The sequence below is a fragment of the Nelumbo nucifera genome, chromosome 2 (genome assembly GCF_055504915.1).
Source record: "Nelumbo nucifera cultivar China Antique chromosome 2, China Antique-T2T, whole genome shotgun sequence".
NCBI lineage: Eukaryota > Viridiplantae > Streptophyta > Magnoliopsida > Proteales > Nelumbonaceae > Nelumbo > Nelumbo nucifera.
Window position 1 is genome coordinate 17,796,155 of NC_142650.1, and position 21,742 is coordinate 17,817,896.

Here is a 21,742-nt window from a genome sequence, read left to right on the forward strand (position 1 = left end):
GAGCCTAATATAATAAATAAATAATTTTTGTATTATATACAAACATATACACATACATATATAATAAATAAATTATTATTATTATATATAATAATATTTTATATATAATATTTTTATTTTTTATGTATAATAGTAAATAATTCTTATAATACTTATTTTTTATATATAAAATAAAAACATTTTTATATGTATATTTTTTATTTTTTATATGTACAATAGTAAATAATTTTTATAATTCTTAATTGTTTGTATATAAAGTAAAAAAATATTTATATATATATATATAATTTTTATTTTTATTTTTTAAACTTGGCATGCAATCGAGCTCGAGTCGAGCCAAGCTCAAGCGTAACACAATTTAAGTGAGTCGAGCTCGAATAACCAAAGTATTCAGCTCAGCTCGAATCCACCCCTACCCATATGGAGTTCGGAATCCATAGTTGAGTGAACTATATCTTCTTTGTGTTAGTTGACCTAAGCCGCACCATTACTGTTAGGGTGGGGTTTGGCCTCTGAACCGTACATGGGACGAGTTTATGTTTCATACAACTCGGGCCACAGACCATTGGATGCAACACAAGGCCAAATTAGTCAAATAACTATCACCTAACATACTTAATGCAGGCCCACCTTCAACCACGTGTATTTAATGTGTCAATTGTGGGCATAATATGTGGACTGAGGCTCCAAGCATGTATGAATGATATGTCATTCCAGAATGAGGCTCCTCTCCTATAAATAGGTGAGTCCCTATCCATTCAAATTCTTAAGCCATGTTTGGAAGGGCTTATGTTAAAAATAAGTGCTTATTCAAATAAGCACTTATTTGTATTTGGCACCCAGCTTTTTCAAGTGTTTATTTAAAAAAGTAAGCACTTATTTCATATTGGGCATTTGGTGGTCTTTTTCTCCGATAAGCACTTAAATAAGCAATTGTGACTCTTTTGTCCTTCATTTTCTTTCAAATTTTCAAAATACCCAATCCAAAGTGAATGAATAAAAGTATTTTGATAGAAGTGATTTTATAAAAGTATTTTTATAAAAGTACTTCCATAAAAAGTGATTTTGTAAAAGTTCTTTTATAAAAAAACTTTTGTAAAAGTGCTTTTATAAAAGTACTTCCACAAATGTAATTTTGTAAAAGTGCTTTTATAAAAGTACTTCCACAAAAATACTTTTGTAAAAGTGATTTTATAAAAGTGCTTTCATAAAATTGCTTTTATAAAAATACTTTCATAAAAGTGCTTTTATAAAAGTAATTTCACAAATATGCAAGTACTTTTATAAAAGTGCTTTTGCAAAAACACTTTCATAAATAGTGCTTTTATAAAAGTGCTTTCATGTAAAAGTACATTCCTAAAAATGCTTTCATGTAAAAGTACATTCCTAAAAGTGCTTTCATAAAAGTACTTTCGTGGAAGTGTTTTTGTAAAAGTACTTTTCATAAAATTGCTTTTATAAGTGTCTTTGTAAAAGTGTCTTTATAAAAGGGTATAATTAGTATTCTAAAAATTTATCGAGGACAATTATGGAAAAAAAATTGAATAAATACTTATTGTAGGAGCACTTAAAAAAGCTGAAAATTTGGGCTTAAAAAATAAACTCTTATTTTTAAAATAAGCACTTATTTCAAGCTTATTTCCCAAATACAAATAAATGCTTAATGGCCCAAATAAACATTTATTTTTAAGCACTCCCAAACATAGCCTCAAAGACCTTATACATCCATTTCCCTATCACCTTGACACATTTCATCTCATCTTGCACCTCACATCCGTCATCAAGCCCATCAGCTCGTCCTCTCACGATCTCACCCTGGGGCCTCTAACATTTCTTTGTGATTATAACTTATATGTGGCCCTCAACTGCCAATGTTTGTGGCAAATTTCTAGGTTTGCCCTTATCTACAAGATCAGACAGCATCAACTTTGGCCTTATTTGGCACATCTTTCCACACGATCTGTCAACTATTTATAAGCCCAACATACCGTGATTCAGTCTTTTCCCGTTTGGTTCGTAGTAGATCTAGCTGTTGAAAGATCATGTCCTGAAAAGACGCGAGAAGCCTGTTTTGGGATGATTTAGGGAAGCTCCAAATGGAGCTTTTCAGTATTTTTCGATTCATCTTCACGTGGAAAGACTCGTGGAAAGACACACCTGAACCAAACGATCTTCCTGCTGTCAAGATCTTAATGCAAAAGTTCACTGCGTCTTTTGACTGTCAGAGATACCAGAAGATCTTTCCAAAAAGACTTGCCAAACTGCCCATTTATTTTCATACAAATTTATTTTATAAGCATAAGCCAATGTGTGATTTATTTATTTATAATTTTTTTTTATCTTAAAGATGATGAAATAACTTGTATTGAATTTCAAAATTCAATAGGATCCAAATCCAATCGAAGACCTCATGATCCAATAAAATTCCCAATTGAATTTGATTTTAGGTTTATATTTTATAACAACTGAGTCGGACTCAAATTCAATGTGATCGGATCCTATCCCAATCTTACCTGACAACAGCCATAAAGGCATGGTTTAAAAAAATAACCCGGAAATGGAACCATCCTGTCCACTGGTTTTCAGGTCGACGGTTTGACCGTCTGATTTGAACAAATGGCCCATTCTGACAACAAAAATTAAAAAAAAATAAAAAAAAAATAGTTAAAATAGTTAAAAATAAAAAACCGGCCAAAAAACTGTTGAATAGATTAACGGGTCGATGGTTCAACAGCCTGAGTCAATGAATCATTGACCGATTCAATAGTTTTTGGCCAAGAACCGAATTTGGGATAAAGTGAAACCCATTACCTGAACAGTTCCTAAGCCAAACAGTCTGACCGTCTAGATCAACGGCGGTTCGAAAAACCATGCGTAAAGGCATAAAGGAGATGCCACCCTACCTTTAGCATCTGAGATAAAAAAGATTTTTGTTTCAAAGGATGGGTTCTTATTCCAATAGGAACCCTCGCATAGTCTTCAAGTTGGTCAAGCAAACTAACAACCAAAACACTTTTCGGCACAATAGTGTTTTGATATTAACATTTTAGAATTGCCGATAGATACATAAGTTTTTTATGGTCTATACAATTCTTCATTATTTTTCTAAAAAGCAATTTACTCCATAGCACCAGAAAAACCATGATAGACAGACCGAGTCCCACTATAATACGGAAATGGGCAAGATACCTAAAAACTGATAACCAATCAGTCGATATCATAGAAGCTGTAACCATTCAACTGGTATTCCTCAAAATTCATGGAGGTTCCTGATGAATTCGGATTGACTGTACATTTGGCTTGTGTTAGGGGATTATATAAACAATAGTAATCCCCACGTCAGCCACAAAGTGTACATGTTCCACAATCTCTCGATCCCTCCCTTAATGTGAATGGCTGATGTGGGGTATTATTATTGTTAGAAAACCCCTATCCAGCACAGCCCAGTCTGTAAATTTCTGGGCTCAAGCCTTGATTTTTGTGTAAAGCCCCAACCCGACCTGGGCTTGGGCCCAACACTTGAGGCCTGGCCCGGATCTCATCCCATCTGTAATATAGTACAATATATAATTAAATATATAATACATAATATATATAATATTGTTCAGAATGATAAGTCAACCCAAACCAAGTCTAAGAATGAAATTAGGCCCATGACTTATTTGTTGAACCATAGGCCCAAAGCCATTCAGTACATGGGCCCAAAGTTCTGCCAGCTCAAACCATGATTCCTTAAATCATCTTTCGTTAGACCTGGGTTTAGGCTGAAGCCTTTATCATTAATGTTAAGTCAAGTCGTGCTAGCTTCACAAAGATGTATATTTTGTAAATCAGTTGTCTATTAACTAACATATAATGTTCGGATCCAATTTAATTACATAGCTGAGATCCTCAATTCCACAAAAGGAAATCAAACGATAGACCAATTCATCTAAATTAGAAACCTAATGTAAAATAAAAATAACTAGTTGACAGATGGACCAAATGATCTTATCATAATCCCTACCTAATAAATTTGTCTGGGATGGGCCCATCTATTCCCAAGTCCTGACCGTATTATATGCATTTTGGTTCTCAAGAAAAAACCGGAACAGACCGTCCAAACCCAAGCTAAATTGTGCTTAGATTGAAATTTAACGGAGAGGGTTGGGTCAGTTTAGGTTGGGTTAGGTTTGTAGTTGAATAATAAACTTGTCCTGATGCAACCAAACCCAAGTCAACTCAAATTATATTATTGGGCTGAATTTATTATTTTTGAATTGTATCAGTTTGGGCTTGGGCCCTGTGAACTTAGAAATGGCCGTAAACCCATTGAGACTGGACCCCTTTTTTCCATAGAAGGTCATGACTGATGACCTTACGTGTCAGCTTCGTAGAGGGAGTGGGATTTAACAAAATACGTGATTTAGGAGTTAAGACTTAAGAGGTTGGTTGAACAAAAGCGTTCATCCCATTACAACATATCTTAATCGAAAAAAAAATCATGTATAAATAATACATGCTAGACAAGTTAATGAATCGGGATCAATTATGCACGACCTATGTCTTGTCATCCTTTTGGACTGGGCTTTGTATTTGACTGATTTAGGAATCTAAATTACGTCTGAACCGTGATTAAACAACATATTTTAAATCTAAAATGAGACCCACATCTATCTTGTTTAAGATCCAAGTAAGTCCTACAAGTCTGAGTTAAGCTTTTTATTTGACTTGGAAAATTAGATAGGACTAAATTTGAGAAAAAGGATGTGAGCCATCTTTCTAATTTGAATATCTAGAGTGGGGCTACCCACATCAGACCTTGTATTTCTGTTGACTTAAAACTTATTTAGCCATGTATTTCTTAGCATCTGATTTCCTAATTTATTTAATTTTTTCTTTTCCATTCAATAGTGGTTAACTGGTTGATTTGCTTTGTTCTAGGTCTAACTCAGTTGGCTTGAGTTTCTCATAAATCGTTAATTGTAATTTGGACCCTCTTATATACAATATTGTTATGGATAGACGAAGGGTGACTACCATTTATTTGGGCTGTCATGGAACCAATAGACCCAAACTGAAAAGATCTAATTATAATAGGGTCTGTGTCTGTATACTGATTACAATTGGACTGCAATTGCTTTTGGTTTTTACGAACTGATATGGTTGTAATATATAATTATATAACTTGTAAGCATATTACAAGGGCTTGATAAGTAAAGAAAAGACTTGCAAATAAAGCAAAAGCTTCAATCATTATACGAGAGATCGAGATAGCCTTGCAACGTGATCACCATCCTGGTTTCTAAGACGGAGATAATGCTTAGAGGAGACTCAAGCCCACAATTTTGTAACAAAGTGAATCCATCAACATTGATTTTGATGCAACCCTGAGGAGGAGGCAACACTAATTTGCCTTCATCTCATGATGACTCTTCCTCTTCCCTTCAAGATCCCATTACAGGCTCCTACAAATACTCGTTTTGTTTCTTTTTGATGCTGCAGTCTCATGATGACTCTTCCTCTTCCCTCCTACAAACCACTCCATAAGTCATTGCCTTGGCAATGTTTTCCCTTGTATTTTGACATTAGAAGCCTATTAGCCGCTTGTTTCTTTTTGTCATGTTAATAGGCGTACAATGTTTTAGCCCATCAAATGGCAAAATATACTTAAACGTAATTTAGTTTGTCATTGGACGGAGCTAGGATTTTCTCTTGAGACTTGAGAGGGGGACCAAAAAGTAAGAAATATGGATGGAGGGGGGCCAAAACCCAAAAGTTAGTAAGCAACTAAACATGGGTAATGGGCCAAAATACAAGTGTAGTTGAATCGGGCATTGTTGAGATTTTTAAGGGATAGGGGGCCCATGGCCCCCTTCTGCCACCCCCTGGCTCCGCCGCGGTATTTGGTTGGATTACATCCCTGACAGGATCCCAGCAGTCTCAAACTATGTATCTATTTCTGGTTGCTAATATAATGCTTTTATTGAGCAAAACAAATAAGCAAATAAAGGGTGCAGAAGGATCTTGGTCTCAACTGTCAACATGGAATCCTAGAAAGTATTCGAATATCTTGGACTCCCTTTGGATTGTGAATATTCTGTATAAATGAAAATAGTTAGCCATATAGGCTGGCTACATACGCATGTTTTGACCAAGTAGATAATAAATGTATCACTATATAACAATAACTTAAATATATATATATATATATATATAATATATCTGGTTTTCTTTACATAAAAAATGTACAGATAGACAAAGCACACGGTAACAACCATTAATCTTTGAAACGACAGTCTCTGCACTTTCCCTTCTGAATCAACCAAATGATCTTCAAAGTTCACACCCCATAGGCCCATGCAAGCTTTGTACATATTGCACTTCCAGAGTAGCGTATATATTATTATGATAATGTTTGGCTAAAAATCCAGGTCGTTCTCACATTTCCAGAAAAAATATTAAAATTATTTATCAAATCAAATAGACTCGTTCTCAAACTTTCTGAAGAACAAAGAAAATAGTAACCCATTCACCGCAAAATAACTTTGTAACCTGAGCTCTACGTATAAATTACCTAATCAAATAGACTGAAACCCATGTCCTCGTCAGACTCTTCTGCAGGTTCCTCTTTCTTTTCTTCTTCCTTGGCAGATGCAGGAGCAGCAGACTCGGCAGCCACAACTGGAGCAGCTGTAACAGCAAACTTAGATGGATCCTGCAATATTTTTCGAGCACAAAAAAATATTATGCATTCAACCTCAAGATGAAGAAATTGAACAAGGAAAAAGGATGATGGAGAGTTCAAACAGGGGCTCATACCTTCAAATACTCCTTAACCTTCTCAGCCTGTGGGAAGGAGTAATCTGTTGCAACCGCAACAGCTAGGACATTCTTGTAAGCATTGACAAACATGTGAGGAGCCGCTGCCAACATTGGGTAAGATACTGCTAGGGCTAGTGCGGTGGCCATAGATACACCAGCTGCAAATTTCTCTACCAGATCATCTTCAGTGAGATCGAGTACTTCTGGGCTGAAGACACTGCCGTTATCATAAACGGACTGTATAATAAGGCCATACGAGAAGGGCCTAATGCCTAACTTTGAAAGTAATGCAGCCTCAGAAGACCCAACTTTATCCCCCTTTTTTATGAGTTCAACAGGTGTAATAATTTCAACTGTTCCCTTGTTGATTTTCGTAGGGATATTGAGAACCTAAAAGATTAATCTGTTTGAATCTAGATGCCACTGAAAGGCAGGAAAAAAGAAGACAATATCCAACTGAAAAAGGTAATAACCTGAAAGAAAGAAGTTTGAGAAGGATCCAGTCCTGTATTCCCAGGTGGGACAACCACATCAATGGGAGCGACAAGCCCAACACGAGCAGGAGCTCCAACCTGTTAGCATTGAAAGAATATTATTTAAAAAACATTGAAATTAGACCTATTATACATGCACGTGCAACCCAAAAAGCAGAACTTGTTTGAAGCAAAAGAAAAAAAAAAGCAATTTGACTTCGGCGCCATCTCATTGCTCGTAGCATAGGACAGATCATAAGCAAAAGTGGATGAACTTCTTTAAGAGATACATCCTCGAATCAAATGTTCTCCCACTGACCTAGGGTGCTTGTTACACCACAAAGAGAAATCATGAAATGTTAACAAGAAAACCTTTCTCCAAACGCTATACCTAGTCACATTCATCAAATTAGTGATTGAATGGATTACATTGGCATTCAATATTTACAAAAAGTATTCTCTTCTAAAGAAGTTTATATTTTTATTTTTTTTGCAAGCCATGTCTCAAGCATAACTTTAACAAATAGAGAATTGATTATATCCCCCACCATGTCCACAACCACCATCAAACAATAAAATAAAATAAAAAACAACATAGAATTTTCAAAACAACCAGATAAGCTCCCTATCTGTATATGGTATTTTCGTTTTGGGTAAAGCTTTTGTTCTAGTTCCCAAAATGACAGAAAGGATTAAACAGAAAAAACAAGCCAAACAATTATCAAGTGTTAATTCTAGCCCTATGTACCCAAAACAACAAGAAAAACAACCAATAATTGAAGTTATAAAAAAGCTTTCTAGGTGATTGAGAACTGAACTAAAAGAAGAAAAGAGAAACAAATAAGTTACTTTGGCAAATAAGAAAAGAGTCCCGTATTATTGCATTTATCCAAAAAAATGAAAAAATTCACCGGTCTTGGTCCATGAGGAGAATATACTGAAGTCACTTCCCCATGTAGCAAAAAGTGATATATTTGCCATAAAATATTTGCAATAGCTTTTACTCCTACTAAAGGTCTAATACTAACAACAGAAATTGAAGAAACACGCTATAATTCCAAGCTGCTTCCATACGCAGCCAATCAACTCTTATACAATCCTATTTTGCCATTCCAGTTCACCATGGGAGGAATAAGCCCTCAGGTCTTCTCTCAAGGCATTTACGAAAATAAAAGCTCAAGCAGAAACCAATTATAGATTAGTAATAAGCCTCAACCAAGCAAGGGTAAAAAAAAGAATATACAATGGGACAACGATAAGAGTACTGATTAGCCTTCACGATACCTTGTACTTGCCAACCTCCTCGCTCACCTCCTTCAGGTCGCCCTTTGTAAATATGAGGCCAACGTTCCCCTGACCCCAGAGGAATATAAGAATTATCGAAATTAATGCAGATACTGCACCATCGAATTGGCTATGAATTAAACAAAAAATAAAACTCCAAAAGAAGAAGATACCGCAAACATACCACAAGAAGCGGGATAAGATTAAGAAACGCCGTGTTCCCGGTTCGTTCAGAATGAATCCTGATGGTACGCTTCATCATGGTATTCTTTCCCATGAGAACGACCGAGTCACCACGCAAGCCTTTTCTGATATTCTGCAGCTGATTCGAACCCACGTTGTCCGCAGCCGCGACTAAAATCTGAGTGTATTGATCCAGAAGCTCGCACAGCTTCTTATCATAAGCAATCTTCTTGTCAGCTTTCGATGACTTCACCGCCATTTCTCAACAGATCGAGTTTCAGAAAACAACTAGAAAACAATCTAACTAAGAACACTTTGCCAAGGCGGACGACAGAGCAAAGGCCGTCTCTTTGACCTCCAATTCCTATTTACTACCTACGACTGAAAACCCTAAAAAACTCAGAACTCCGTGGTGTGTACTGTACCAAGGGACAAGATCATTTGAAATGATATTTATAGCTATCGAAGGGAAGACGCATCAAAAGTAGATACCTATATCCAAAGGTCCTGGCTTATGGCATCGTATAATCGGAAGGCTGATAGCCAATGGGCTGGTCCAAATATGGGCTTCTGGATTAAGCCCATTTTGTCTCTTTAACAGAAAACAGACTGCTCCTTCGGTACGCGCGTCATTTTTTACTTAAGAAAAATAGGTTGTTATTGTTATCGGAGTGTTTTCAACCACCGGAATCCATTCCGATCGCCTTCCCGCTTCTGGGACTGTGAGAGGGAATTTTATCTACAATTACGTCTCACCGGCTACCGTGCGAATTGAAAGTTCACCGTATTTGAATTTTCATATATTGTATTCTTCCTTCTGCTGAAATCCGTCTAGAAATCTAAAGCTTTCTTGGCTTTGAAGTGTTTTCACTGATCTCGGTTGGATCCAACGCAGCCCAGTAACGTATTTTCCCATTGGCCCTATTCGAGAGCGCTTTTAGGGTTTCGTGTGGAACCCTATATCTCAATGGCTGTTTCCGGCTTCTCGTCTTATAGAGATCGGACGTCCGAATTTCGTTCGCTATCGGAGAGATTGAAGAAGATCGAAGGAATTGCAACTGTTAATGGAACCACGACTCATCTTGAGGCGTCAAAAGCCTCTGCCTCAATCTCATCTCTATCTGAATTCAGAAAAAAGGCATCAAGAATTGCTTTGGGTATTCACGAAACTTCTCAGAAGATCTCCAAGCTTGCAAAATGTAAGTATTCACTGATTTGGTTCTATTTGAATTAGTAGTTCTTACTTTTAGGACATGGGTTGAAATAGTGAGAAATAATTTAAGCGCTGATTCACTTCTATTTGAATTAATAGTTTTTACGTGTCAGAACATTGGTTGAAGTAATGAGAAATGATTTAAGGACTCATAATTTAACAATGGACATCGCACTGAACAGGGGGGAATGATGAAACAGGATTCAAGTAACCGACCCCATATAGTTGGGACAAAGCTTAGTTGAGTTGAGTTCTTAGTCCTATATAATGTAAGAATGTTTTTCGTAAATCAGTTTAGTATTTCATAAGTTGACTTGCTCAATTAAGATGTAAAATACTCACTAATTTTTTAGTGGTTTATAGATTCTAATCAGCGCTATAAAATAGATTTCCCTTTTAGAAAAGAATCACTGGCAAAGGTCAATGCAATTCTGCATGGTGTAGATACTGTGATACCAATCAAGTCAGGAAACAAGCTAACTACTGTAATTTGGTGCAATGACCCATGATAAACTATGCGGGCCAGTAGAAATCAGACCACCATTTAAGAATACAGGAATGACATGTAGAGATACATAGAACTAAAGGAGCAATTAATTGCATTCAATCCATACTGTTCTGAGGTGTTCCATCATAGGTTGAAAAAGGGGGGCCTTATTAAGCCCAGGCAGCATGTTGGTAGGCTTATTGATGCATGACTCAAATTACCTACAACTCAGAGTAAGGGGAAAATAAAGCAAAGAATACCATGTGTAATGGATATTTCATCTTTACCTAATGCTTCTAGAATGTTTAGTTATGAAGATTTCATGTCTAATATTTTAATAACACAACCTTCCCCTAGATAAAGGGTGAGTGACTCTTTTTGTTTATAGAAAGAAATTAGAAAGCTTCATATGTTAATAGAGCTAGAGCATGATAAGGAGTATTTTAAATTTAAGAGGCAATCTGATCCATAATTGACTTTATTGGGTATCTACCTGTTTTTAGAAAGCTAGCTTGTATACAAGCTTGGCTCTATTGGATCTGATCTGGATTTGGACCCTAAATGTTCAATGCAAATCTCAGTTGGATCTAGATATGCACATCATTTCCTTATCTACCCTGCAATATGACATAAATAATAGGTGAAACATGAAATCTGTGGATCCAAACAATTTGATCAATGGATCTGATCCATTGTTTTATTATTAGACATTGAATCTTTTTTTTTTTTTTTGATCAATTATTAGACATTGAATCTGCTTTGAGCATTCACATTTGGATGCTGCATGTTAAGTTGGGTAGGATTCCAGATTAACTTATAACAAATGTCACTATCAAACAAACAATGAAATATAGGGAAATTGTCTAAAACTCACCATGAGTTTTCAACATTTCTCTTAAACTCACGACAACTTCTCAAAATGTCTAAAACTCACCATGTCAGTAAGTTTTATTTTCCAAAACTCACCTTCCGTTAGTGCACCATTAATGCTTCTTAACAGAGGTGTCCATGTTAGCATAAATAACAATTTTCATGACCAAATTACCCTTGAATGGTGAGTTAGAGGAAAAATGGTCTTTTTCAGTTTTCACTTGTCTTGTTTTTTTTTTTTTGCATTTTTAGTGTTTTGTTATAATTTCCAATGTTTTTTACAATTTCTGTTTTTTTTTACATTTTTCTATTTTCTACAGTCTATAAATTTTCCTGTATTTTTTGTTATTTATTTGCATTTTCTGTGTTTTTCTATAATTTTTGGTGTTTTTTCTACAATTTTTATTTTCTGATTTTGTTTTTCAATTTCTATAGTTTCTATAATTTGAAAATAATTTTTATTTTGTTTGCAGTTTCTATAATTTTTTATATTTTTTTGTAATTTCTATGTTTTTATGTATTTTATATTTGAAAATATTTTTTGAACTTTTTCCTTTTTTCATGTCTAAATATTTAAATGGTAATATATTAACAACCGTTAATTTATTTTGTATATATTTTATATTTTTATATGAGGGTTAAAATGGCAATATATTAACACCCGTTAGTCTGTTTAACGTCAAGTTAGTGACATGGTGAGTTTTAGACATTTTGAAAAGTTGTGGTGAGTTTAAGGGATGCTGAAAACTCATGGTGAGTTTTAGACAATTTCCCTGAAATATATACCTGGTGCAAACCCGATGCATCTTCACTTCCTAGGCAACCTTAATGGACCTTTTTTTATGGGTACAACCTTAATGGGTCTTGTGATCTGCTATAAAAAGCCATTAGATTACAATTTATACTTCATAAAGGCCATTGCCCAATGTTGGTCCCAGTGACCTGGTGTCTTGGGAGGGGTGGATTGGATGGGGTCCTAATCTTTGGCATTTTTTTGGCACAAAGTGACCATTCTCAGACTCAAACCCGAGTTCTCACCCTTGACAACCTAAGATTTTACCATTGCACCAAGTAGTTCCCTGCTATTTATGTCCACATGAAAATGAAAAATAAAGCTATAAAGCTATAATTACTACATATCTTTCCATGAACACCTTTCACTTTTTTTGAGTTTTTCATCCATCTGCATGGGCAAAAAAAGTTATCTTTCTTGCATTCCACATTGTGGAAGACTGAATTCATGAAACCAATAGAATCAGTATGTAGATATGGGCAAAACTGGAAACTGACTTGGATTACTTCTGTCTCTTCCCTGTCTTTCCTATATTTTGGCATCTTTCTGAGCTTTTCACCATTCTGCAGTGGCAAAAAGGTCATCTATTTTTGATGATCCAGTCATGGAAATACAAGAACTTACTGCCTTGATAAAAGATGATATTACAGCAATGAATATAGCACTTTCAGATTTGCAAACCCTTCAAAACTTGGAAATAACTGACGGAAACTGTTCCAAGGATAGGGTTGTTCATGCAACTACTGTTTGTGATGACCTGAAGAACAAACTTATGGGAACTACAAAACAGTTTCAGGATGTATTAACCACAAGAACAGAGGTCAGTAATTCCTGGGATGTTGAATTATATTTTTCTAGTTGTTTTTTTTATCATCTTGGAAACACTCTCTGTATATGCAGGGGTAAGGCTGCGTACATCTGTCCCTCCCCAGACCCCACATTGGTGGGAGCCTTGTGCACTGGGCTGCCCTTTTTACTTGTTTTTTTTATCATATCTCCTTATGATAGATTTTCTTTTTCCCCTTCACAGAACATTAAAGCTCATGAAAATAGGAGACAAATGTTCACAAATTCATCAAGAGAGAACCCCTTTTTGCAACATCCAAAGACAGTGACTGAACCACCACCTTGGTCAAATACATCTAATGCATCTACCATTTTGCCGCCATCAAAGTGAGTAAAAAAAAAAAAAAAACATCATTCATGTGTCTACAAGATCCATTACATGATTTCAGCTGCTCTCTTTCTTTTTATGCTATCTTGAACATATTTCTTCAATTTTTTCTAAGAGCAAAGTGTGGTGGCTTAATAGTATGGTCTTCTAATAAAAAGTTTATGAAATCTTTTCCAGAGATATTAAGTTGTTTGGTTGGATAGCTGTATTCAGTCATTCACAACCAAATGCCTATAAATTATTGTGTAACATCAAAACATGAATAGGCATTCTTGTGTACAATGTGCAAACAGAGATGCTACTAAATCTTGATTGTTTCTCATATGGATCTTCACTTCATTTTCTGTGTCAAACTATCACAGATTTTTTTATAATCAACCAGCAGTTCCTAATTCAGAGCAGGATGGGCAAAACGGAGAGTTGCATCCAGAGTCTTATGTGATAAGTGAATACCATTAGACTAAAAGAAAATTCTATAAAATGGTTGTAAGGCCAGAGGAGTTGATTGTAGCCTAAGGAACCAAGCACTTTCCTGTGGTGACATGTGCTGAAAACCCAAGAAAATAACAAAATCATAAAACCATTTCTTTCTTTATTATGATTCATTATAGCATTGTCTTATGACACATCAGTTTCTCAGTCCATGTTTTGTATTTCCTTGCTTACTTTGTCAAAGTACATAGTTGGCCACAGTGACAAGCATGCATTTCTGCAGATTTAGAAGTTAGTTGCTTGTTCTTTGTTGGCTATTGGGAGCACTTTGAATTTTATAATATGTGTTTGCCTAAAATAGGTCTTCCAACTTTAAAGGCAACACCACTCATATTGTCACATAAAGTGCTGCTAAAGCGAATCTGCACTAGTTGTAAGACTCTAGAGTTGATATTGATGTTGAGAGAAGATATTATGATTCAACATGTATCCCTGTTTCTTATGTTTTTAGATTATTTGTACACTCTGTAATGTAAGACATGATATCCAAAATTCTAGCGTTTTAACTGTATCATGAGAGTTTGCAGACTTGTATATCTGCAGTTTTGCCTACCATAAACCTGATAATCATGAACATGTATATTGTCCTATCTTTATTGGTTTTAGGAAAACTAATTCAAAAAACAGTGTATTTCTTATTTCTGACTGAATGCATATTACAAGGTAGAAAGTCTCTATCTTGCTCTAAACTAATCTCCTTCTCTTTGTGAAAACCCCCATTCTTTTCAAGCTTCATGCTTCAAGTAGTTTTTGTCAATGTCATTGTTTTGGGTAATAAGGCAAAGTACTTGATAGATTAGGTGCAATTTTGAAGACTATTCATGTCTTAAATTAGGTTCTCCTAAATTGATCAATGTTGCATTGTCTGAACTTTAGCTATGGATTGTTCCATGTTGGATAGCATTATATTTCCACATCTCGATCTCTCTAATTAATGACTTCTATGTTCTCAACCTTGAGCTTTTGTTCCCTTTTTCTTTAATTTTATTAGAAGGCCATTAAATGAAGGCAATCAGCACATAACTGAAAGTAGATATTCCTTTGCTTTCTCTCAAACCATTAGTTTAAAAATTGGAGTATGTACCATGTGCACACTCTAGTGCATTATGCACTATAATGTTGTTAAGTATACATGAACAGTAAAGGAGTTAACTACCAAATCTCAGTTATCTATGCTTTTTGCCAGTACATTTTTCAGAGCTTTTACATTTGAACCTTTAATTCTCCATTTCTGTATGATAAAATTATGTTTTACATTCTGTATATCCGTAAGTATTTACTATTCAAAGTTTGATATATCCTGTAAAATGTTTTAATGGTATTAACTACACTATTGCCTAGGCCTTTCATCCTCAAGTTTTGCTTTTGTTATTTACTTATTTGCTTGATTTTGTTACTTTTCCAACAATATGATGTTTTTCTTCTTCTGATAACCAGAATGCCCTCAAATGGAGTTCAAAGTGGCAACCAATTAAGGTTTGTTCTTTATATGCCTTCCTACTTTAAATTGTAATTATATGAGACAAAACTCCATGTAGATTTTTCAGCATATAGGACATGCTCATGGTAGATGTGTCACTGTCAACAGGGATGGACATAAGGTCAGGTGCATATATAAGTATGTTTCTTTAATTGTTTCTAAGATGTTCTCATAGATACACTGTCTACCTCCATTAACTGTGTAAACTAAAAATTTCATTGTTTTGAGGCATTAAAAAATGGCAGAAGCTTGTTCCTTTTGCCGGTTGTTGGACCTTGTGGAAGGAACACAATATCAGGGAATTTGAAAATTCTGAGCATCAATTGGAGATCATCTCAGGTAGGATGGAACAGTACATTATGGGGTGGGCAGGATGCTAGAAGAGCTTGCAGCATTTTAGCCATGTTTGGTTCACAGCTCTGGGCCTCATTTTTTGCAATTCTTGCTCATTCTGGGCAAGAATGAATAACATTAGGGCGTTTCGTTATAAAATTCTTGCCATGGGCCTCATTCTTTTCAGAGTGACCCATAGCCCAAAAATTGAGGGGATTTTTGTTCCCACTAGGGGTGATCATTTCAGCCTGGCCCGGAAAATCTGGGCTTATGCCTAGGTTTTTTGTTAAGGCCCGGCTCGGGCCCGGGTATGCATCAGGCCCGCAAAATTTAGGGCCGGGCTTGGGCCTAATTTTTTAGGCCCGGGCCAGCCTGGATATTTATAAACAATATATATATATATATATATATATATATATATATATATATATATATCTTTATGTATATATATTATTTAAAAATATTTGATAATTGATGTTTTATATATTAAATAGAGATTAATAGAGATTTGTAGGAAATTAAAGATTTTAATCCTAGGGTCCTAGACCTTACCACATTCTAATTTAGTATTTAATGAAATATAGAAATTACCAAACCCTAATCTTCCCGTTCTCGGCTCTCTCTCTCTCTCACCAATTTCACAAAACCACCAATTGAAACTTATAATTTACAAGGTATAATTATTTAATTTCTTTTATGTTAGAAGCTTTTATCTTGATATTAAGTTTAAAGTTTCTTACAGGTACTATAGTCTCCACGACAATAAGTGAAAAAAAAAGTATAATTGTTAAATTTTGGAACTGAAATGCAATAATTAGGCCCGGAATCTTGGCCCTGCCTAGCCCGGGCCTATGTAGGCCCGGGCCCGGGCTTATATTTTTAATCCCATAATGCGGGCCGGGCCTGGGCCCGGGCCTAGCCTAAGCCCATTGTTATGAAGGCAAAGCCCAGCCAGGGCCCGGCCCATTCTAAACAGGGTACTATCCAGAAAACATCATACAGTCTCCCAGGGAACCCTTGCAGTAACTTTATTTTGGGTTCTAGCCATCCAATTGCGATGAAATTTCATTACATGATGATTAAGATTTGGCTCCATGTGCTGAATTTGTGACATTCAAACAGTAAGAAAGCTGACTTTGGAAAATGTTTCGATTGCTGGTTAGGGTCTCATACTGATAAACATTTTGCTTAAAAACTCCACAGGGTATTATCCTCTAGAGTGGGGTGTCGAGGCCTATGAATTTTATGTATAAAATATTAAGCATATATAATATAGAATTATATATAAAATGTATTATAGGTGTCATATTATAATATTTTTATATATAATATAAAATATGACACAAATAACATATATAAATATGTATAGCTAATGTATACGAAAATATGTGTGAACCAGGCCCGAAGTATGGAAACCAGGCCCAGCCAAGAAACTTGCAGACCTGATGCTGGCCTGAGCCCGAGCTCAGCCTGAACACAAAACCTAGGCACAATCCCAAAATTTCTGGGTCGGGCCAGGCATGGCTGAAAAAGATTGCCCCTACTTTAGAGTTTGGTTATTTGTTCATCAGCATGGTTGGATTTTCATGCTAGTCAATTTAAGGGTTTTTGATTGAGGCTTTGTTTTAAAATAGTTTAGTCCCACTGTAATAGCTATACCTAGATCTACTTGTTCAATTTTTGTTCTAACTTAGCTGTTTTTACCATTATAGAGGAAGATAAATTTTTAGTATTTTCCCCAGATATGTATAAATGTGCTTCAGTAATAATGCTTTCCATTCTAATCCTTTCAAACTTTCCCTTGTCTCTGTAAGCTTGAGCCTTATGTTCATTCCTTTTGTGCATGTAAGTTGAAGGGTTTTTTTGTTAACAGAGTGATTGAACTTTATGACTTTGTCTTTTAGTGAAAAAATCATTAAGTAGGTTGCAAGCTCCTTAATGATTGAATGTGCCACATTGGCATGTTGGGTTGATTACCATACCCATACATATTTTATTATATAACTATGTTGTTGACTAAAAGACAAGGCAATAAGCCACTTAGTTCAGCAATTCCAGACATTATCAAATGACTTCTAGTCCTAAGCCTTATCAAAAGTTTTGGTTGCATCTTCTTGTTCTTTGGCTGATGCATTAAAGCTTTTCATCTTATTGTGTTTTATGTTGATATAGTCTACTATTTGATTTTCTTTGCAAGAAGATGCTTTAATGAAATGTGTACATCTTCTCATGTAATCCTTCTTCTTTTAATGAAATTTGGTTAAACTTTCCTCAAAAGAAAAGAAAATGCTTTATCATTTATATATTTTCTAAAAGTTAACTTCTCGACCAACTAGAGCTTGCACTAATAAGTTGTTGACTTCTTGTCCTTCTTAGGATTGGAATACTAACTGAGTTTTACATTTTACCTGCTGTTCGTCGTCGTCGTCGTCGTCGTTGTCTCTCTCTCTCTCTCTCTCTCTCTCTCTTACCTTGGTTAACAAGGTATAAAAAGGCCATTACCCAATGTTGGTCCTACCTCTATGAGGTCTTGGGGAGGGTGGACTGGTTACAGACTTAACCAGTTCAGGTAAAATTTTTGATCTTGCTAAAAAAGTAGGTTTTGCTTGAGTCTTAGTAAAATTGATTTGAATACTGAAAGGAAGCATAAGAAGTAATAATATAAGCTTTTTAGTTGAAAAGAAAAAGAGGACAGAATCTTTGATAAGCTTCTAGTAAAAGTTATTTTCCTTGTAAAACCAGGGCACAAACCGAACTTGGGAGGAGGGGGGAGGGTGTGTCCAAACTGTTTTGACCAGCATTCTAGCCCCAAGTCAATCCTGTGAAGTAGGTCAATTATGAGGGAGCAATTGTTTTACAGATGGACTGCTGTGAGCCAGGTGGATCAAGCAATTGTATGATTGAACTTTCCAGTTCATATGGTCTTGTTTGGGTTAAATGGATTCTGTGGGATTGGAATTGTACAATGGACAGGTCCACTTAATGCCGAGTGAAGGGCTTTCTTATGTGGATTACAGATGTTTACTACGGTTTTTTTCTTTTAATTTCAAGAGCTATTTTTACCTTCTTGTATAGAACTAACCTTTACAATCCATGGATTCTATACCATTTTCCTCTATTTTGGTTGAATATAATACTCTACTTTCTGGAAGCTTGCCTCAATAATCAATAATACCTTGTTAAGAAGTTGTGTCTCTCAGATTATATAACTGTCATTTCAATTTGTCTTTGAAAACGAAATCGTTGAATTGTTTTATCTAACATAACTATATTGTATATCTTCCCAATGAAATTTTTTAAACCTGCTCAGGCGAAGGTTAGCTGTTGACAGTACTCCATCCCACCATGTGGAGGCATCCTTGTTACAACAGGTTGTTCCACGACAAGAGAACTACACACAAAGCCGAGCACTTGCTCTTCAAAATGTGGAGTCTACAATTTCTGAACTCAGTGGAATATTTACACACTTGGCAACAATGGTTGCTCAACAAGGAGAACTTGCCATCAGGTTATTTCTTACTGCTCGCATCTGAAGGTTTTATTTTCAAGTTTTACTACAAGATTCATTTCATCTTCTTGTGAGACCATTGACGAAAAGAAACTTTGAAATGGATCAGTATTTTCCCCAAGTTGGGGCACCTGATGACCCCAAATATAGAGCTTGCTTCATGCTGGTTCAACATGGAGCAGTACTCTTGCTCAAATTTTTGCCCAGCACCAAGTTGTCAGTTTTTCATATTATTCTATTTATCAATCAGGTTAGGAAAATTAGCTCACCTTATTTATATTTTGCTAGTACATTAAAAGCCACCTGATTAAACATGTCCAGGATTGATGATAACATGGATGAATCTTTGGCAAACGTGGAAGGTGCTCGCAATGCTCTTTTAAGGCATTTGAATCAGATATCATCAAACAGGTGGCTTTTAATCAAGATATTTGCCATTCTGATCTTTTTCCTGATGGTTTTCATCTTCTTTGTGATATAGTTACTGAAAAGGAGTTGGGTTTCCCTGATGGTTTGAATTACAGTTTATCTATGCCCAATTCTTGTCCATGGCCTGGTTGTCAAATTTTACATTGCCTCTACAGAGAAGCTGGGTTGCCTTTTATTCTAAACAAAAAAAAATCTGGCATTTCTGTTTGTAAGATCTGTTGTAAGGTGTCCTTCAAATGAGTCCATGGTTTATTCACATTGATTCAAATTGTATTGTGTGCTTGATGCGTTACCACCTGAATGAAAAAGTCCGTGGTGGTTATTTAATTTGTCATCCTTGTAAATTCATATATCACTTTGATTTGTAATCATCCTAAATCGTCACAATAAATAAAGTATCATTGGGTTGAAAAGCCACTTGATTGTAATCAAAGTCTTTTTTTCTCGGATCGAATAGAAGTGATTCTTTTGGGGTGGGGGGGTCATGGTTCTCCATAACAGGAGTAGCCCTCCCCCATTCCCTTGACCCTCCAACCTGGTGGCAGATTTGATCCCAGTTCTCTGCTACGAGTCTGAGCCGTCATCAGTCCGCAGTCCAACCTACTTCATGTAAGAAGTATATATTTAACGGAAAAGTACGGACAGGCCTAATGCAGATTTCTGATTCCCACTGTAAAGCTATAAATATTCAGAAGGTCTAAAAACCACATTCTATGCATCCATACTCGCTTGTGAATTGGCATCAATTTCGAACTGGCACTTATCCCAAATGTACTTTGAGCCTATAAATTCTGACCCTGGAGTTATCGGTCATTCTCCCTATATTTAAATAGAATCATAGCCAAATGGGCTTTTAACAGTCTGGCATCGTTGCCTTGTATCCTATCACTGTCAGTTCCTGGTATATCCCGCCTTATCCTGGTGGACATGGGGGTATGATCATGGGCTGGAGAGAGATTGAAAAATAAGCCTAGACCCAGGCCTAAGCCTGGAAATTTGCAAGATGGACCGGGCCTGGGTAGAAACGATCAGAGATCAGACATCCCTACTGGCTTGGGAGCTCTTAGTGTTCGACTATGATATCAAAAAATGTTACAGCCAATCAATGGGTATCTTAAAAGAGGTGATTGGACCAGTCAGGTGGTATTAATCAAAATTCACGGGGTACTTTCATTGGTCATAACTCTTTGGGTACCATGTCTTTCCAGTATCATACGGGGGAGGGAGTAAGAGAGCTCTTCATAAATTGGATAGGGGGGATTTGTATTTGATCCAAATATAAATGGATCTTGTTCGGATGACCCTTAACCAGATGGAATCCGTATTGGGACAAATAGGGATACCCTTGCAGCCCAAAATAAGTTTCCTAATGGGCTGGTCCCTCATGTTTTACCGCTATTTGCTGGTTGGAAAATTGAGACAACCAACGGTCAATAAAGCTGTGTTTGGAAACGATGCAAATATGTAGAGTGTAAAATGGTTCATATAAATTATAAAATTGGGTTAATTTTGCACTGACAAATTTATCTTTTTACCAAATAGGCTTTTAGCTATAATGGGTGCAAACATGAATTCTGATGGAGGAAGATTTGACCCGACCCCTTGGACATACGACACGTGGAAGCAACCGAGAGTGACCTGGCAGAAGTGCCAGCTCGGCACGGCAGTGGACCCACAACCCGAGCTCCGAGGAAAAAAATCCCGAGTTCCCCCAATGAAGGAACCTACAGCCCGGGCCCCGAGCTAAAGAGTTCCGAGCTCTCCCTTTGAGGTCCTGAGCCTTACAAAAAGCACAAAAGGCAAAAATCCGAACTGCCCACCCAGAGGCAATTCAGGCCACACTTCTATCTGAGCTCAAGACTTCACCTAAAACACCACTTCGGCTCCAAGTCTCTTGACTGAACAACCGTACCTGACGCCCAGGAGACCCGTACACGGAGGTGGCGCACCTGACTAATTAGGGGTGCAACACATGACAGATGCCCTCCAACGGCCACCTGCCACCGCCATCTCAGACGGACAGAGGCAGCCCTGGCAGCTGGCAGTGGAGGTTATGACACCCGAACTGGCAATTGGCAGAGGAAATGACACCCGAGCTGGCAGAGGAAATGACACCCGATCTGGCAGAGGTAATGATGTCCGAACTGGCAGAGGTATGGAAGTAAGTGTGCAGGGTGATTATAAAAGGCCCCCCATCTCACAAAGAAGAGGGTAATGTG

At 36.4% G+C, this 21,742-nt stretch overlaps 2 protein-coding genes across 4 annotated transcripts; one reads left to right on the plus strand and one right to left on the minus strand.

The window, feature by feature from the left end:
* Positions 1 to 6,357: 6,357 nt before the first annotated feature.
* LOC104596963 (large ribosomal subunit protein uL10) lies at positions 6,358 to 9,205 on the minus strand. Its single transcript, XM_010258303.3, has 5 exons — positions 8,746 to 9,205; positions 8,562 to 8,630; positions 7,278 to 7,376; positions 6,802 to 7,194; positions 6,358 to 6,697 (listed from the first exon to the last, which is right to left on the minus strand). Exons 1-5 carry the CDS (start codon positions 9,001 to 9,003, stop codon positions 6,557 to 6,559), a joined length of 960 nt encoding a protein of 319 aa, XP_010256605.1. The 5' UTR covers positions 9,004 to 9,205; the 3' UTR covers positions 6,358 to 6,556.
* A 161-nt stretch (positions 9,206 to 9,366) lies between these two features.
* Positions 9,367 to 19,951, plus strand: SYP31 (syntaxin of plants 31). Of its 3 annotated transcripts, XM_088897381.1 has the most exons (7): positions 9,367 to 9,943; positions 12,677 to 12,927; positions 13,138 to 13,280; positions 15,211 to 15,249; positions 18,897 to 19,094; positions 19,416 to 19,505; positions 19,619 to 19,951. In XM_088897381.1, the coding sequence occupies exons 1-7, from the start codon at positions 9,712 to 9,714 to the stop codon at positions 19,761 to 19,763; spliced, it is 1,098 nt and encodes a 365-aa protein (XP_088753507.1). In that variant the 5' UTR covers positions 9,367 to 9,711; the 3' UTR covers positions 19,764 to 19,951. The 3 variants fall into 3 exon arrangements, with proteins under 3 accessions (XP_088753507.1, XP_010256604.1, XP_088753508.1); XM_010258302.3 differs by having other exon boundaries at positions 19,416 to 19,733; XM_088897382.1 differs by lacking the exons at positions 19,416 to 19,505; positions 19,619 to 19,951 and adding an exon at positions 19,204 to 19,409 and having other exon boundaries at positions 9,379 to 9,943.
* The last annotated feature ends 1,791 nt before the right edge of the window (positions 19,952 to 21,742 follow it).

Bases quoted from the DNA above. Each gene is read 5' to 3' on its own strand.
- LOC104596963 (XM_010258303.3), bottom strand. From the start codon at position 9,003: ATGGCGGTGAAGTCATCGAAAGCTGACAAGAAGATTGCTTATGATAAG. The intron at 8,631-8,745 runs GTATGTTTGCGG...CTCTGGGGTCAG, and splicing joins ATCTTATCCCGCTTCTTGTG to GGGAACGTTGGCCTCATATT. The intron at 7,377-8,561 runs GTATCGTGAAGG...CAATGCTAACAG, and splicing joins AGGAGGTTGGCAAGTACAAG to GTTGGAGCTCCTGCTCGTGT.
- SYP31 (XM_088897381.1), top strand. From the start codon at position 9,712: ATGGCTGTTTCCGGCTTCTCGTCTTATAGAGATCGGACGTCCGAATTT. The intron at 12,928-13,137 runs GTCAGTAATTCC...TCCCCTTCACAG, and splicing joins TATTAACCACAAGAACAGAG to AACATTAAAGCTCATGAAAA. The intron at 19,095-19,415 runs GTTATTTCTTAC...AAACATGTCCAG, and splicing joins CAAGGAGAACTTGCCATCAG to GATTGATGATAACATGGATG.